The 19,656-nt window shown below is 38.3% G+C and overlaps 1 protein-coding gene across 7 annotated transcripts in view; it reads right to left on the bottom strand.

Annotated features, from left to right (window-relative positions):
• LOC138187694 (venom dipeptidyl peptidase 4) overlaps nucleotides 1-19,656 on the bottom strand; it is a 301,114-nt gene that overhangs the window by 60,411 nt on the left and 221,047 nt on the right. For all 7 annotated transcript variants that reach the window (XR_011175244.1, XM_069128730.1, XM_069128733.1 and 4 more), the window contains 2 exons: nucleotides 13,128-13,367; nucleotides 11,432-11,667 (listed from right to left, as the gene is read on the bottom strand). Coding sequence is in view for 6 of the 7 variants with exons in the window: in XM_069128730.1 (XP_068984831.1) it covers nucleotides 11,432-11,667; nucleotides 13,128-13,367 (476 nt within the window). In the remaining variant the exon portion in view is untranslated. The remainder of the gene's footprint in view (nucleotides 1-11,431; nucleotides 11,668-13,127; nucleotides 13,368-19,656) is intronic.

The raw sequence follows: 19,656 nt of genomic DNA, 5'->3' as shown, positions 1-19,656 counted from the left end.
AAAATCTATCGAAGAATGCTGGACGTTCGTCGTCTCGAACGATGCAAAAATGCAGACGCAAGAAATCTGTATGCGCAGGCCTTGCTCTTTCAGTCGCTTTCACAGAAATAATACAAACGTGCATAAACATTGACAGCGCGTTTATGAGGTTTCTAAACGTCTGGACAACGGTAACATCACACATGCATAAATATTCACAGTCCGGTTATGAGGTTTCCAAACTTATCAGGCATTCGCGTTGTAAATTTCAGCAGCCCAGCGCTGTTAGGACCAAATGCAACAACGAATTACCGACAGGCCATTAGCAGTCGCATAGCCACCAGGTGACGAAACATTCTTAGTTGTCGAGGCCTGAACAGCGTAAACACATTGCTAACTAGCCGCGTTTGAGAACCAGGCTGCGCTGTTTACAACGTCCTAATGATTAATTCATGCGCGTTACGCGCCACCCGTTGTTTCCGTATAACGCGTGCCAATGTCTAACGAAGTTAGCTTCATTAAATATAAGTGCGACTTACAGTGACAGGAAACGCGACACTCCAGTCCTTTGTTTCACCGATATATTGAAAGAGATGACTTGGCAAAAGAGACGGTTGATTTTATGTCACGGCTCGCGACTAGAGTCGTTCAGACACGTTCGAAACCAACTCGTGTGTTTCGAGTTTCTTGCGGAGCAACATAGCGCGCAGCAGAATTTTCTTTGATCCTGCAAGTGGAACACGTCAGGCGACAGCCACTTTCGCGAATGTTAACGACTCGTGAGATTTCGGGGATGGGAGAGACAGTGTGGTTTTCACCGAGGCAATTGAGTTTGCATGTCATTGCTTCGCACCTTCTCGCTAAGAATTCCCCTTTTCATCGCCACCCCAAGCTTTGTCTTGTCGGTCTTAGTAGAGGCGCGGCATTTTCAACGAATTTTTGGCCAGATATCAAGATGGAGCTCAGGGATCCTGGCTTCTTCGCGGAAAATCCTTGTTCAGTATCTTACAAGAGTCTGGAACTTTAGCAAATCGAGAACCTTTGGTTTACTTTTTTATGCATGTTCGTCTTGCCTTTTGAAAGAACAAATTCATATTCTCTTTCCAATAAAATAGCCAAACTTTCCCAAAGCTGGAGACGTCCAAATCATCGTCGTCGCTAGACCACCTACGTTTTTTACAAATTCATCTTCTTCTTCCAGAGAACAAATTCACTTTCCTTTCTCGATAAAACAGTCTGAAATTACACTTTCTGAAATTAGACACATTTGGCTCATTGTCATCGTTAGTCTATAGATGTGTATGCAAGTTCATCCTCTTTCTCTTCTTTTAATGAAACAATCGCAAAGTCAGGAACATTTAGTTCGTCGCTGTCACTAGATTAGACGATTATGTTTTCTGAGTTAGTTGCGGATGTAAATACATTTTAGAAATACCCATACAACGCAAAGTTCGGAAGCGAGTCAATCAACGAAAGAATTGTGGCCTTTGTTACGCTGTAGCTGTAGCCATCGTAGGATTAAATGGGATAATACGAGCCATGGGCGTCGTTTGGCAGCCAGGTCCGGGATTTTGGGGAAGAAAAGGCGGATGCTCCTTTACAGGTTCTGAATTATGCAGCATCCTTTGATACTACCTCCTTAGCCCCGATTTAATCAGTTTAATGAACGTGTTCACCTGCGCAGTGCGCGTCACACGAGCAATATACTTGGTACACTTGGAGTGCACGTCGTTCCAGCGTTATGTCACCTGTTAGATTAACGAGTCCGTGCTATGGCAGCCGCGCACTGGCGGCCATAAATGGTGTAAAGTAGCCGGGCACTTTGTTAGGCCGCCATGACGCAGAAATGGACCGTATTATCGCGGCTCGCGTGATTTTCTCACTGAAATATCGCTCCAGCTATTCCATTATTCATTGCCCGGCCATATAGGGGACGTTAAGGACAACCGAAAATAAATTTAAGAATCGTTATCAACGATTAGTATATCCAGACGTCGTTCGTTGCTAACCAGATAAGCTGATTGGTTCAAGATAACGCTTCCAGCGATGATATATTAGTTTGTTGCGGATGTTTATGTAAATTCATATTTCTGTGAATACAATTGACCCTCCTTTCGTGTTTAACGCCGATTATGGTCGTGCGAGGAGTTATAGATACGAACGTTTATTATGTAAGTTCTACTTTTCTTTTTCTTTTTTTCTTTTAAATGGAATATATTTATTTTGGTTTTAATATTTTTAATGTACGTGAAAACCTAGAAGCGTTATATCGTGCAACTTAAGGATATAGAAAAAAGCATACACAGCATTTCGTACAAAAAAGATAACCTCGATTTTTACTAAACGAAATACAATTTCCCAGTTTTTCACTGTTTTTCAGAGCGATACGCTCATCGCTCGATAACAACGAATTTTGCCTTTCGTTTGGAATATTTTTTATATTATTAGAAATGGCACAAACATCACGTGGATTGGTCAGTGTTGCACTGGTTCGTATATATCGAACTACAAACGGACAGCAAAATCTAAATTTAAATCTAGGACAATCGTGTACTTTTTTTTTGTTTCTAACGAAATTTCATCGTTTCGTCGTGATCAAAAGTCCCAGTTTTATCGGATATTTTTAGCGGAACCGTTTTAAACCTGGGAATTAAATTACGTTCCAGTACTATTTCTCGATGGAAGATAAATCAAAAAGTTCGGGGATTAGAAGTGTTTCCAAAAACGGTAAATTCATCCGGGAAGGATAGAGAAAGGAGGGTCGAGGTCTCAACGGGGCAATACCGGCGTACTTTCTGATGGAGTAGGCTCGAGTTCGAGTCCCAGAACAGTTTCCCGAGAGCCTTTCCGGTTCCGCGGCCTCTGCAATTCACCCACTCAAGATCCAAGATATCCCAAATAATTTCCAATTTCCTTTATCGATCTTGCGGAATGATTTAATACGAACTTATCATTTAAACTTTCCCTTGTCTCCTATTAAGTGTGTCAACCAACTCGTTACGCTTCGAACATCTTCCGAATTATCGAAGAAAATTAAACGATCTTCCTACAGACGTCCGAGTTTGTACCAAAAGACAAATACGAGGTAATTGGTGTTCGTTCATTTTACGAACTTGATATATATAACACGGATTTTTGATTCATTCCCTTTGGGATTTCTACCTTTTCGAAACGAAAGCTTTATGGCGATAGATGGGGATGGAAAATTGATTTCTGTAAATTGAGTGACGTTTTTTTTATGAAAAACTTGTTTTTTCCCTGCATCTTTCCATTCGCCTTTCGTTTTGATTCTTCTGAGAGTTAATTAGTTTTAGAAAATTTATTCTATTATTATTATATATATATTATTATTTAAGAAATTTAATTTTAGTACGAAACAATCTCTTCGCAAACAAGTTTCACACGTTGACGTTTCATTAAATTTTTTTGCGACGATCAAAACAAGATAGATTGCGTGGACTAACAAAATGTTCAACAATGCGAATGATTTAGATAGCATTACGAGGAAAGTGTGTGCGAATACAATGAAATATTTTGCGAGGATTAAATGTTATTCCCGTTAAATGCAAAATATATAAAATTCGCGTGTCAGTTAACGTTTTAACGAGTTTCGTCTTTGAAAAAATCCCTCGATTCCATTACCACAATACACCACCAATTTTACAAACGCCAACTTCTTCATCCAACTGAAACGATCGAATCGACGCACCATATGCGTCACGATATGTAACACCAAACGCGTAAACGCGCGATTATCCTCGACTCGCCAATTCCTCTCATTATTCGAAAAACAATTACAGAGATCGCCGTGAGTTCCCTCCAACTAATAAAAAAAAATTGCAAAAAGAAAGGCGACGATGAGGTCGTTACAGAGTGACTCCAGTTGGTGGGGTCGCAATTTACCCGGCTGCCATCAGCTTAATTGGAGTCGGCGTAACTCCGTGGAAACTCTGGCTGGGCTGGCTAGTGAATTAACACCTCGGAGGATCGCGGACTCCACGATCGCGGGCTCCGCGTTGGACCGGCCATGTGGAAACTATGCGAGACACGGTGGAGATATCCGCTTGATGTAGCGAAAGATAGAGGCCGCGAAACGGCACGAAAGTAATTTGCAAAGTAAAGGGCCAAACTGGAAAGTGGCTGCCGAGCTGGCGCCAAGGGAAGAACTTAATTGCGCGTTCGCCAATTTCACCACGCTTTCTGGTTAGATGTGGCGGCCTTTTTTCGGATCAATCGTATCGTGCGTTGCACTTTTGCGCCAACGATTCGTGAACGTTACGGTTCGCTTCCTCGCGGCAGACCTGAAAGTTTCAGAAGAAGCGAAGAAGGGAAAGTGTGACGCATAACGCGATTGATCCTGCTGAACCAAGAGCGACCGCGACATCTGATCAGAAAATCTCTGGAAACTGTACTTCTTCGAAACAGTTAACTTTATCTACCGAGCGTACTTCTCCAGGGGAGATGTAAAAGTTTGAGAAGAAGCGAAGAGGAGAAAGTACAACGTGCAACATTGATGCAGAAAAATCAAAAGCACGTCGTCCATCGATTACCGTAAATACTGAAACTCTAAAACTTTCTGCTTGGGTTAAGATGTTTTCGAGCGATGGAGAAATTGACCAAGGAAATGGGAAGTGGGTGAAACGATCCTCGACGATTCGCGTCGACGTTCAAATTTGAACAACGCGTTGTTGAAATGATGTTCGGCATTCGAGTGTCGTTTAACGAGATTCGAATGCGTGCCAACGATGATGAGCTATATGGACGAAGCTCGAGTGCACTCTCGACGTGTGACTAGTGTGTTTCTGATGGTCTAACTTGTTTAATGATGGCACTATCGATCTTTAATGTATTTAGTTAAATGTATTATATATGGATTAGTGTAATCAGAGTGGTACGATGACGATAAATACGTGCATACAGAGTGTTCCAGTAATTACGATACAACCAGTGACAGGTGATATTCCGTGAAAAATTAAATTGGAAATATGGAACAACATCTTTCTACAAGGGATTTTATTTGAAAAATCGATGTTAAATATATTTTGTTTGTTAATTACTGCGACAAATTGTAATATATCAATTAATTAATTAGCAAAAGTCTGCGTTGACGTCGAAAAAGCGCTTGTATATTTTAAATAATTCCAAGGAACTAGAAATCTGTAGTCCACCATTTTGACTGGTTTGATAGTTCAAATGTTGATTAATTAATGAATTTATGTTTTACATAAAAATTTCGTAGAAAAATTAGGTATGTTCAATTTCATGAAACTTTCAAAGATATCTCGATTAATCCACAGAGAATAATTCGTTAGTAAAATAATAGTAGAGAAATAGAATTAAAAGCGTGAAAGAACAAGTGCCATCGATAAATAAAATTTTACTAAAATTGATAGGCGCATAGGTGGAAATTCATCCAAAATATAGCAAAAAATGGAATACTAAAGTGTGCTAGTTCCACTTAAGGAGCTTCCATACAGTTTCGCTTATACTTGGAGCGGTCTGATAATGTACGGGCTATACTACTGCCGCTTATGGTACTAACTCGGCGCACCTATAAACCGTCTAATTTACTCGGCCAAACTTGTACTTTAACCTACACTTCTGCTAAAGTTTTTTATTAGGAAATTTTGCTTCTTATGATCGCTAACGAACTTAATTATAACAGCACATCGTACAAGTATTTCAATTTCTTTTTTTAATCAATAAAAGTGCAGCCATCGTTCGCTGGTAGAACTCGTATTGTAACTTACACTGCTGTTAAAGTTTTTAATTATTGAATTTTACCTTCGGACGAATTTAATCTTTAACATTGTACAAGCATCGTAATTTCTCTCTTCTCTAACAACTTCGTACAATAAATAATTAGTCGTTGTTGGTAGAAGAAAATTGCAGCGGTGGTCAAGAGATTAAAAGATCTCGCCAAGGCAGCCTAAGAATTCCTCGAGAAGCAGAATACTTTCTAACACAAGATCCCTTTCCTTCTTCTTCAACTTCTTTCCGAGATAACAATCTGCACGAGCAACTCCCAAATTGCTTCTTAATCCAACCAACTACCAACTGTCGCTGTGGTTCTCTCGAAAAACAAATTCCACGAAATTTAGCCAGGGCTTTCCAAACGGCCAGTCACGGTTCTTCCGTTAATTAAACCGAAAAAGAAACTCACAGAGAATAACACACGTAGTTCCGGTTATCCACCGAATATCATCGTTCGTCGCTTTCATCATCATGAAAAAAAAAAAAAAAAAAAAAAAGAGAAGAAGAGGAGAAAAACGTCGATCGTTATTTAGGCCAGTCGCATCGTGCTCGACTCTGCCTCAGTCCATGAATACCAGCTCGATAATAATTAACCTAAGTGAACTTGCCACGTTAGCTTTTATCCATGAACAGATTCGCTGCAGGCATCGATCAAATTAGATAAAATTAGATAGAAATAAAAGAAGGTTCTCGGTACTTTGATTGATTATTATTATTAGTCGATTATTCGTTGATTTCAGAATTCAATTGGCAAAATGACGATGATTGGAAAGAGGGACGAAAGGATTTAATAATTATCGAATATAATTGATGTTACCGGGATCTGTAAAAAATCTTGAAGCGTGCGATACGAGTCACAAACTCCAAATAAGTGGAAACAAGACGAAAGAACGGAAAACAAAGGAAAATTTGGAAATTGTTGTAAAAAAAGATATGTGAAAATTATATCGGAAATTTTAAACGATTCAAATTAACGTCATTGGAATCCAGATGGAATCTTCGGGCTCGCGATCTACGTTATAAATTCTCTAAATAAATTAACAATTATAAATGTCTACTTTCAGAGACGAGTTAATAATTTCTACCTGAAACATTCCATTATTAAATATTCTATGAAATATAGTTCCTTAAATTTCAAAAAACCGTCCACGTTATGTAGCAATCTGATCATGGTAAAAAAGAAAAAGGTTTAATTTCACTGAAACTGCGTTTGGAATTCTCTTAAAAGGCAGCCTTTCGCTAGCAACGACATTCGCTCGCAATTTCGACGCGACACATTTGCAAGAGCATGCACGAGCAAACAAACGCGTACGTTTTCGCGTAGCGTGCCAATTAGCGTAATAATCGAGGTTGCATAATTACACGAGTGAAACTAACGCGAGCATTGGATAGCAGCGTATCCGGTGGAAAGTGGGAGTTGAAAAAGAGGGGAGGGTAGAGAAGCTTTTGTACGAAACTTCGACCGGCCGTTATTTGCATCGCCGCTTATTAACCTTTCTCTTTGAAACGTAGCAGAATTAAACGCGATTTTTTCGTTTGCCTATTTTTCTTCCCTCCGGATCTCCCAAAGGCGATTCCCCGGCGTCGCCGATATTGAACACGTTAAGACGCTAAGAGGAAAATCAACTTCTTTCTCCCCTGTGTACCGAGCGTCGAATAAAAATATTGGCTCGTTTAAGCACAATTTTCAAGGTATTACGCGATATTGGCTCAAGGTGAGCCAGGATCTTGAATAACCATCAATCCTTCATCGCGCACCTATACCGCTTGTAGCACGATGCTTTTCTCCATAGTGTTTCCATCTGGATAATTTTCTAGGTGTGCAGTAGAATTCCATTTGCATAGCAAATGAACTTGGCTAATTACCAACTGGCTACGACTAAATAAGGTAGGAGGTTGTTCTATGTGCGAAAGTAAGTCGAACGTGTAGAATAAAATTTGTTCGTTTGAAGTTTCGTTGTACGTGAAGTATATCAGCCGGTGCACGCATTTAATAGATTTTCAAGTGTTTTTCCCAGCAACGAAATATCTTATGAACAAACTTTTCTTCTGTTAATTCATATAAAATAACGTTTTTTCGATTATTTAATGCCGATCGCTTCGTTTACGATCGACAACAGATTCGGCTAATATATTCGACAGATTTTCAGACTCCATCCTCCTCGAAAATGAAACGTCGTGTAAAAAAAATGTTGTTCCATACCTTCGACGTGTATTTTCTAATACCATTTACTGTTTACCAATTGAATCGCGATTACTGAGATACCTTGTGTAATTATCGATTGCTCTACTGAAACGAAAATTACTTGGTTCTTATCACAGACAGTTCCCAGTGGATCCCAGTTTCTTGGACGTTAAATCTTTGCAACGATCGGGAAAAGACGTTCGAACGTGGACGTTAAGTACGCCGACTTAGCTACGTGCTTCCATTATTTCTCGATAAAATACGACTAAGAAAGGATATTACGCCAGGGGGACGCGTTATTGGGGATTCCCATGGAATCACGGGGAAAACGTCTGCCACAGGCAGCGGCCATCCAAAGAGCGTTATCATTTATCACGTAAACGCACTGTTAGCCATTGATACTGTGTGCACCGGCCGCCCAATTCAATCTCATTTCCCTACAGAACAACCTTGAATGGTATTCATCATCTGTTTAAATGCTATATGTTTGATATTCATGGTGTTCCAGGAAATTAATTTGCTTTGGAAAGATTATTTCTGTATTCAAAGTTTCTGTGTAATTCATGTCCAAAACGATGCCCAATTTATTTCTCTATCGAACGCTCCATTGTTTTCAGAGGATTTTTAATAACGAAGATGAAAAATCGAATTTTCCGCATATCGAGTTTACCCATGAAATTCAATTCATGCCTGAAATAACGACGTATCCATTTTTGTACTCAATATCATATCGTTCTCATCAATGAATTTAATCAAAAGTTACTTCTTTTTTGGCCAACTACACTCTAGCTGTTTATTTAACAGAAATCCGATATTTCCATAAATTTCTTTTCGCAACCTCCGACGAGTTTAACAAAGATTCTGAAATATTTTCCTATCGAACGTAAAAACATTCTAAGAATGTACAATGGCGGATAAGAGTAAGTATATAAAAGAAGAAATATAGAACAATGCGATAATTTCAGAAAATGGGTCAGTATGGTAAACATCCTGAGTAGAAAAATAACCAAAATTCACAATTTATATACAGGGTGGTTGTTAACTGGTGGTACAAGCGGAAAGAGGGTGATTCTACGCGAAAAAAGTTGTCGAAACTATAGAATAAAAATTTTTCGTTTGAGGCTTTATTTTCGTGAAAATCGACTTTGAATTTTCGCTCAGTACGCGTGCGGTACGTTATAACGGATCGCACTGTAGATCTTTGTCTCGATGGAAAAATTAAAAAAAAAAAAATTAAAAAAAGAAATTTTTATTTTATATTTTCGACTTTTTTTTCGCGTAGAATCACGCTCTTTCCGCTTGTACCACCAGTTACCAACCACCCTGTATATTTAGATATGTACAATTTTGTGTGCTAAACCAGATTGGCCGCGTAGTAGTGACACACGCATGTCAAGATGAGTGTGGAGTTATGTATGTGCGCGGCGTCTCGAAAAACTGATGAATGTAACTGTTCCGTTGGTAATGTTATGTGGAAGATGGTGAGACAAAGAGAGTGCTGAGACGCGTGCAAATGTAATTCCTGTAAATGTAAATGTAAATCCTGGAAATCGTTTATTAAATAAATCTGAAAATATTTTAATATGAACTCTAAGTGTAACCCTTTACTTTTATTTCGGCGATTGAGATCCACAATTCTCAACAATATACTCGCTGTATACTAAAAGAAATGTCCGAATTCGATTTTATCGAAAAACGAAAGATCGTATAAAAGAATCGTATTCTACGTCTGCGATTAACTTTTTCACGTAGAATCACTCCATTTGCCGATTACGCCACGATTACTGAGCAGCCAGTGTAATTATCGAACAGCCAAGTCTCTGATGGAAACGAAGTTTCGAAGAAAACCGAAGGGTAGCTTGGAAGGATCGAGGAATTGGAAAGGACGTGACGAAATCAGAACGTCGGCAAAGTAATTGGATCGGGAAGGTGACTGGTCAAATTTGGTTGCAACTAAAGTGGAACTGGAACGTTCCATTGAGTGGTATTTCGAACGTTCTGCCGTAAGAATCGTCAGCGTAAGTGGATGGGAAAGATTTTCCAGGTTTACAGGAAATCGTCAAGCACCAGTTTCAAGGGTTTGTTTCGTCGATATACATTTAGAGAATCTTCATAGGTTTGGGGAATGTTGAGGAACCGTTTCGATAAGTGCAAGGGTCTCGACTGGTCTTTATCTGAATCTCCAGCCCATTGTGAACGATTGTCACACAATTCAGGATATTTCGAGGGGGCAGAATCTATGCTTGGTTCGAGCGTTCGGAAATCTCTCGAAAATGCAAATTTTATGGACCATGGGTAATACTATCTTATTCGAAACTGGCCAGGTTAGATCATACGAAGATAAACCGATAGGAAAAATATATGTGAAAGTTCAAATGAATTCCTCTTTGAATTTTCCTAGTGTATTTTCTATTTAGTTTTGTATTTTTTTACGTATTTCTTTGTTATATCACGATGTACCGTTTTATCAGAATTTCTTGCAAAGCGAACTGTTTATTTCGAGGATTTCAGGTTGCCCACGCATGTACAAACTAAACTATCTCTCCTGCTCAAAATGTTAAATCTCATCACAAGAGTTCAATTCCAAATATGCTAATAACCGTACTACGTAACAACCACTCGAAACAAGTTCGTTAAACTGCGATTAAATAATCTTCATCTCTTCGTGTCGCATTTTGCAATGTCCTAAAAGTTTCTACGACTCTTGGTGTATCTGAATTTACGCGCATACAAATACGAACGCAACGTATTGTGCATATAATTATAGTCACGGTAACTCATATAACTTTCGTTTGGAACACCAAACAGGTCGTTTCATTTTATTCGGCACGTTGAAAAGCGAAACGTGAAACAGGTAAAGCACGGCAAACACAATTGTACAAAAATTACATCAACCAGGTACACGTTTTTCCATTCCTCGTTCCCAGTGTTCCTTAGATTTTCTATTTCCGATTTTTACTTTTTTCCAGATGAAATATGGAAAACTTCTTTCTGCAGATTCTCTCACAGATTCCAGTATTCTCTATATAAATTTACACTCTCGTGATGCGCTGAGAAATCTATTAATTATCGAACGTTTCAGAAATTGTTCAAATAAATCCAATATCCTTCAAGTTAAGGAACGCGTACAATTTTCGATTAGGTTTTTTCGCTTTGTATTTGAAAGGCGACGTGAAAAAAATTTCAAAAATACCGCTTTTGGAATACGAACCACGCCACTATTTGCGCTTACTGTGTGCACTTAGAAAATTGACAGTCTAGAGCTACGAACCTCCAGTATGACTCAATTTAGCAAATTTTCAACATTTCTACGAAATTACTGGATATTCAATACCGTAAAATAGATGTAAGAGAAGGTCATCGTTTGTTGTAATCAGAAAAATTGTTGAAATAAAAATAAATAAGGTACAAGATACTAAAAGTCACTGTGATATTCCACGGTTAAGTCTGACCACAAGAGTCCAGTTTCAAATAAGTTAATGATCAAACTGTTCCAAGGAGTCCTGTACTTACAGGTAAGAGTTCTTCTGGTCCCAGGAAACTATCTCCGTGACGACGAACCGGCCGGAAGTTAGAGCGAAGCTCCTTGTCTTGCCAGAGGAAACGTTGGTAATTGCGACTGCATGCCTCCAGTAACTTGCATCGTGTTGCTTCTGTGGCAGAATCGTAAGGAACGAATCGCCATCATCGGTGAACATCGGTGGTTCGAACTGCTCGACCCATCCATGCCTCTCCGAGTGCTTCAGCGCCTGAAAGATGAATATTTCATCCCGTTTCCCATCCATTCCTCCTCTTCCCGTGAAAACGGTCGCGAAAAATTGCGCATCGTTCAATTCCACAGTATCCTCTTTCCATGCATCGTCGAGGTACTCTAGCATTGATGAGCGAATCCAGAGGATTATTTTGCGATTTTAGACATTCACGGTGACTTGTGGGAGAGAAATCGCAAAGGCAAAAGCGGTTTAACCCATTCCACGACACGATTTCTATGAATCGTGGAAAATATTCTTTAGGTATCCGAAGGATTTCGAAATTCTCGCGATGACGACTGTAGGCCAAATCTTTTGCTTCGTCCCGAAACTTTCCTATTTCATTTCGCGCAATATTTGCACGATATTTTCTACGATATTTATTCTACGCCATCTTCTTTTCTCGGCTGCAAAATATTATCTGGCGACGCATACGGTGCGTCGTTGGTAGCAAACGAGTTACAGGAAATGGATTGGAAAATTTGTACGAAGAGGATTTTCTAAGAAAATGAAACTTTCTTTATTTTAAATTCGAGTGAGAAGTTATTGGCATGAAATTCGTCTGAACTGATCGAAAGTAATGATTACCTGGCGATAAAACTAAGAAAACAACGAAAAATAATAATTGCTTGTAATTGAGATTGCTAATAAAGATTACTAATAATAGAAATTACCAGGAGGATAAAAACGTTGCAGGTAACCTTCAATCGGACTCATCGTCGCTAAACTTGCTCGTGAAACAACGAACGAAATAACACCTTCTTGACCAAGTTGAGCTTCCCCACCCTCGAAGCCTCGTGAATTAAACGAATCGCGATACTTCCAACAGCAGCGCCAATCTAATTAAACCGAGAAAGTTCGTCTTTTACGGACGATAAAACCGTCGTGAAATTTTAAAGGAAAACCACGCGACGGATCGCCAATTCTTATTCATCTTGTTGGCGTCGTCAGCTTGGACTAGCAAAAAATCGACAAACCTGACAGTCTTATCGGAATTGTGTCTTCTTGCGAAAAAAAGAAATTAATTGAATTACAGTGGCGTGCGAAAGTTTTCAAGTATTGCAAAAGTGGTATTTAAAAGAATTTTAAACCATATTATATAACTATGTAATAGCGCTTGTGTATTATATTTCCTTTTACTTATCATACTACTTTACGCGTTATTATTTAAAATTCTTTCAGATACCGTTTTTCGAATATAAACATTTATTTGGCCGAACGATTTTGCACACTACTGAAGAAAAACTCGTTGAAATTTGAGTTTCAACTATCCCTTCGAACAAGTCAAGTTAAAACTCCAATACATTTGACTTGTTTAAGTGTCGCACACCACATAGTATATCCAATGCGAATAAAGTAGTAAATAAAATAATTGGGAAATAAAAGCAATAAAAATTATTTTTATATATGATAAATAATCTCAATTATTATTAAATATCTGTATAATATCGTATACGTACGGTGGTGCAATTTGGCAGTGAATCGTGTACGGAACAGAAACGGAAGTACGCCTCGTTCTGCACCCTGTTCATCCAGGTCGCGTACACGAGATTGTCCGTAGGAAAAGCAACGGCAGATAGAATCCGTTCCTCGGAGGCTAACTCGTCCGGATGTTCGATTTCAGTTAAGCTCACGTTACCTTGGACCACCTTTTCTAAGTCGACGTAAAACAGCTTCACCGTGGGATTGGTCGTGCCACTCTGAAACAATAAAATTACTGGTCAACCTGCAGTCAATCCTCATTTTCTTCTATCAAATAACAACGTTCGACAATCGTAAGCTGCTCGTTCTTATCTTTCTATAGAAATTATACAATTTTATAAAATCTAATATTTTACAAACAATAAACGGTAAAAGTGGGAAGTAAATTTTGAAGATAAGCTACAGACAAACTATTCCTTTTAAATTATAGAAATTCCGAGCAACGCGACAACTGTCCTTTACTTTCGAACTTTGAAGTCGATTAGCGGAAACGTCACTGAAACGTCAATAGACGTTGCGGTTTTTGGTATTTTCATTGGAGAAGAATTTTGGTAAACTTGGCAGCTCGATTGTCTTCAACTTCCGTGAAAGCATGTGTATGATTTTAATAAAATTAAGACGCGTCCATTGCGTCGCCGTGCGCTTATCGTCCGGATTATTGGAATTCCGTCGCGTCGAACGTAAAAGACGCATTCGCCATCGAACTGATAAAACTTCTATCGCGATTAAAACGCGACAACTATGCCAGCCATCCGAATATTGAAGCCTCGCGCAAAAATCGTACATTATATATTAAGCAACGTCGTCCTCTACGATCTTATTCAACGAACATGTACTAGCGAATTTCTAAACGCTTCTATCGTTCTCTTCGCTCGGAAATGTCACGAGGCTTCCGTGCAATACGATTTTATTGCTGTTAGAAAACGAACGTAGGATGAAACAGAAAAGAGTGTACGTTCTGCTGCGCGGATATTAAAGAACGAATGACATAAATCCCGGCGTTTTCCTATTCGACGCACGAAAATGAGAATTTAATCAGAATGTCATATCAAAATTGAATTATTCCGTCTGTAATTAGCTTCCGTGAAAATTCAAGCGGGATTAAAATTCGAGGGGTAGTTATAGCTTGGAGAAGCGTTTGATCGATTGCCGCCACTTCTTCCTTGGGTAATCGAGCAGTCGCCGTGGCAAATGATGTATGTACACAAGTGGCCGAAAAATAAAAAAAAGACAATTATTTCTTAGTAGGAGACTGAAATGTTTGGAGCAACCTTTGAATTTTAGATGATACGAATATTTCGTGTATCTTTAGGTGAAATAAGAATATTATCGTTACGAGTGTCGTTTATAAGTATAATTAATTACAGTGTCAACGTTATAAAATAGCAATATCATTAGTAAAATATTTATTTATATATGTAAGTCATTATTTCTTTCGAAATTCTAACGTGCTTTAAACTTTTGAGCGAAAGTGAAATAAAACTTTTATGCACCGTTCATGATCTCTTAATAGTGGAGCTTCTACAGTTGGCTCCTATGGTGATATTTAAGCTATTAAAATCTGAATTTAATCAACAAATTGTTTACGAGCCACTGGCAAATTATTTTTATCGTTCCAGCGAATTTTTTCGTCACTCAAATTATGTTCTAGTAGATTTAAGATTTCAGAGTTAATAAAATTCGACGTAGAAATTAATCTATACGAAACTAAATTAAAACTACGATCGATTAAGACCTCAGTAGATGAACAGATATGCTTGTTAGAAATATCTCTGAAAGGGAAATATTTCAACTAAAATATTTCAACGAAGAGTGTTCATTGTTCGATCTGTGATTTCATAAAATTTTTTCGGACAATGTTGTGACGTATGAGAGTCCTGCGAGGTGGTTCTCTTCTGGACGCAATTAAAAATTCACGAAATATTTTCAAATGGTTCCGAAACGATGGCAAACAACGAAATTAAATAACGCATTTATTAAAATTTCGCTGCGCACCCGGGCATAAAATTTCCAAAATGTTTCATGTTTATGCACGATCGATTGAAATGAAATCGTGTTTCATATTCTGCGAGTTACTTTGTAAAACGCGATAAAAAATCGATGATAACATCGAAGTAACAATTTTCCACCAATTTGGATGGTGGAAAACAACCAAGAGAATAATCGTCCAGCAAAGAGAACAAAGGTTGAAATTATTCAAAGTACAATACTTACAATGTTCAATGGACGAGGCAAATTTTTACTTGAATTCCATCTTTGATCAGATTTTCTTGATTAAATAAAAAAAAAAAAAAAAACAAAAAATGAGTTTGCATAAGATTCGCTGACAAGTCACGCTTTTCTGTCACGTGTCTATTATTCTGACGCATTTTTTGTAGCTTAATAAAACAATAACTCACTTCATTTAACGAGTTAACAAACAGTATGAACGTCCCTTTTTCCCATTGCGCGATGAAAACGAATAGGAAACGAATAACCAAGAAGAAAAAAGATAAATAAATAGAAGGTGAAAGAGGAAGAGAAAAGCAAAGAATTTGGTTTATAAATGGCCAGGTGAGCGATATTTTTCTAGAAAACGGGCCATACCGTGGTTTACCGCAAATCAACAAGACTATGGCACCGAAGGGTTGAAAAATGCATAGGGAACGACGGCCGAAATAAAAGAGGGAAGAAATATGTTCGAGACTCCCGAGCGGAAAAAACAGAAAGGAGAGGATACTTTAGATTGGGCGGCGTTTGAGAACGAGGAACGAAAAAGGTAGATGGAACGTAGAAAAAAGGGGTGGCTGAAAGCAAAAAATCAGAGGGGCAATTGGGTAGGAAACGAGTCAATGCGCCTGAAATTTATTATGGGGAAATCGGTGAGCATTGTTCGAAATATATAGCCGTGTAGAACTGTGGAATTACTGACGCTTCCAGCGATTATTATGCCGCATTCTCGCATTCTAAAATTCGACGATATAATCTATTGTTCGATACTCCACTTTTTCATATTGAATTTATCAGGCAGGATAATTTTTGATTGACACCGAAGAACGACTTTTAGCTTCAGGATCAACACTTTTGCTGAAATCGGATTAAAGAAAATTGGCACACGAATTCGTAATATAATAAATTCCATACATTTCATATAAATCAACTTGCAACAGCGTATTCACAAATAAAGCTGGCGCAAATATCGATTTATCTGTACCTTAATCAAACAAAAATCCATCCCATTATTTTTTACCTTCATTATCGATATAATTTATAGATACTAATCTACCCTTGTAACTTGCTTAAACAAAAACCTAGTCCACTATTATCATTCCATATTTTTCTTACAATTTCTGTTACAACTTTTATTAAAACATTTACGCCTCTCTATTTATACAACATATTTTTCCCTATTTTCACGGAACCTACACTACCGCCGTTCTACGGGAAAAAGTGGAGAGAACATACGGCGTATTTAAAAAAGGAGCGAAGCGAAATTTCATAAATTTTATGTCCCATGCACGTGGCAACGCTTCGAATAAACGTGGAACTACAATTTGATATTTACTTTACCGCGTCTTAACATTCCGACCGCTTTCATTTCGCTTTTGTAGAAGGCTCGAAGGCAAGAATACTCACGAGCAAACAAGGTACTAGCCTTTCCATGATACTCGAGAATAAAGCGTCCTTGTTGCAACATTCATCGAAACAAAGAAAAATGCAGCAGCGTCTCGTTTCGCGAAATCGAGCGTTCTTCCGTCTGGTTAAAATCGACGAAGCCACGGACAAGTGAATCGGTGGAGAAAAAATCATTTCAGAACACGAAGAAAGCGTGCCGGCGCGGTAAGAGACGTCGCCTCGAGGAAGGTGTATCGGTCTAGGAAATGGAAATTTAAATCTTCCTCGGTATCGAGGCCTCGAATTCTCTCTTCTGCTTTCTCCCCTTGTCCGTCAGATTGGTCCTTTAGCTATTCTTTATCCGTTTGCTTTCTTTCTTCTTCTCAATCTTCTCTTCATTGTGCAATCTTTGTAATCTTTAAATGGACTCTTTGCTCCCACGGACTTGAGATTCGTGACGAGTATCAAAGTAGGCCACTTTGTCCGGCGGAAAATGAGTTTTCGCGGACACGTACTTGGAAAAAAAGAGAACGCACCGAAGATGTTGGTCGAACGACCACCGGGAATCCTCGCCGTCCCCATTTTTCCCCCGTCAAGAGCTTTTTCCCCGTTTTACTTCCGTAGTTGCTTTTTCTCCTTCCCCGCTCTGTTATTTGGTTTTGTTACAGTTTTTCTTACCACTGGATTTTTGGGTTTGTTAGTATGCATGCCGGAACGCCTGTTACTTCTTCACGTCAGAATTTCGTCGTTTCATCCTCCGGTATTGATCGAATCCGTGGAACATTGTTCAGGTCGTTTAAACTCGGTTTATCCTCCGAGAGGAGCGAAATTCCGTCGATAAAAATCTGTATAAGTTTACCTCTTTGAAAATCGAGGTAATTATTTCTGAATTACGGAGACTTGTTTCGCTCCTTGGATTATCAAAACGTTTTGTATAATACGAACATGAAAATTTTCCACGGTGAGTGTCCAAATTTTAGGTTGTCCTAGAGGTTTCTTTTGTTTTATAAGGAAATAATAGATGTATAGCATCTTGTCTTTCATATTAATTTATTGAATTATGTATGACCATAGGAATAGAAATAGAACAAAATGGATCATAGAAAATTCGATGAAATAATATAAAACGAAAGATGTGCGTCTTCGGTGTACACTAACATTTAATCGGTGTACTCTTACACTCTTTGCATCTAACTAATCGTTCCCTTCTTCTCAACTACGTCAAAAGATTTATCACGATTGTCGCGTATTATCTTCGCATATACCAATAAAGTTGCTGACGCTCACTTAGTTGCATTTTAATTCTCTTTATTTACATCGCTGAACTTCAAACTTAGCTTGCAAACGATCGCTTCTTGGATCGTATCGAATGAAAAGTTGATAGCGTAGTTTGTCTCTTGCCAAACAAAGCTTAAATACACGATCCGTCCCTTGTCTGAATTGCAAAGGATCCACGAGTACTAGGCGTAAGGAAGCAACCCCATTAAAGAGGACCGGCGTTATTCATCGCTCAGGTAAACTTGCAGCAGCTTCCTCACCGGGCAATATTTGCTGTTGTCCATCACTGGCTTCAATCCTGCCTTCTAAAAACCTATTAAAAATTACACAGGCGCTAGCTTCTGCCCTCTTCGATCGTATGCTGGTTCCCTTTCATCTCTTTCACCGTCAACTCCGACCGAGCCTCTGCTGTAGCAGAATTTCGAAGATCTCCGAGAATTCTTCAGACTTCAAGGTAAAATTTACGCTGCGAAAATCGCGCGGAGATCCTCGTGTATTCGACTTGCGGATCTCTTCGAAATCTTCGATTCCTTCTGTGCGATGCCAGAAACGGTCTAGCAGAAGGGAGGAACAATTTTTCTCAATCTTCGCTAAATGGATCTTTTTTTTTATCAGGATACGTGTGTGGAATAGTTGCATTTCCATTCATATCTTTCTGTCACTACTTTTATAGTCTAAGTTTAATAAAGTTCAGAGAAATTGGACTGCATAGAAGAATGTTCCAAACTATTTCTTTGAAAGCAAGGAAATTTTCTTTCGTGCCTTTGATTTTTGTAGCAAGCTTCTGAGAAACATTTGAGGCTGGCGATTTTAAAGAAAATAAGAGCTCAAGTTGCACAGAATAAGATGAGATACATATAATACGATCCCACTAGTTATACAGCTTCGACATTAGTGTTAAATATCAAGTAATATGTTTTTTTTTATTATAAAATATTTTGTTCGCTCGTAATAAATTTTAAGAAAAGAAACAACGTGTACAGTTATGGAAGAGAAAAATTCACTGCACCATACAATTCGCCAACCTTAATCACAGCAGTGTTAACAACTTACTAATGCGTTTTGATTTGTGTAAATTTTTGTTTTCACTTATTTACGCATTTACCTTTGGTGCATAGCATTGTCAAGTGAATAAACAAAATTCTAAAAATTAAACTGTCTGACTACGAGTAACTTCAACTTTTCGAGGTGTGTTAAAATATATCCCACTATGCATAAAAAGCTAAGCAAAAAGTGGGACTGTTTTTAATGAACTAATGAATATATATATTTCCTGAAGAATTAAAAATTCTACATAAAGTTGAAGAAGGATCATCGAGTTTAATAATTAGACAAAAAAATCGAAGGCAACGATGCAAAATTCCAGAAAATTTCAAGCAGTTACGCTTACTAATAAAAGTAGAGTAGAATAGAAGATATCAAGTCAAGCTACTCAGATTTCTAATTGGACACAGAAGACTAACGCACAAATTTCTATTACAACGAGAAGCTGCTCCGTGTTGCGAACCCTGCGACCTACCGCTCACAGTACACCAGGCGATACTAAATTACACAAAATTAAACGAATCACGTAACAGAGTCAAAATCCCCAAGCAACTCAAGGAAGTATGTTCAGTTTGAAGCAAAGTAGAGGAA

Source organism: Bombus flavifrons, chromosome 15 (genome assembly GCF_040668555.2).
Source record: "Bombus flavifrons isolate JBK064 chromosome 15, iyBomFlav1_principal, whole genome shotgun sequence".
Lineage (NCBI taxonomy): Eukaryota > Metazoa > Arthropoda > Insecta > Hymenoptera > Apidae > Bombus > Bombus flavifrons.
This window is presented reverse-complemented; position numbering and strand designations above follow the sequence as displayed.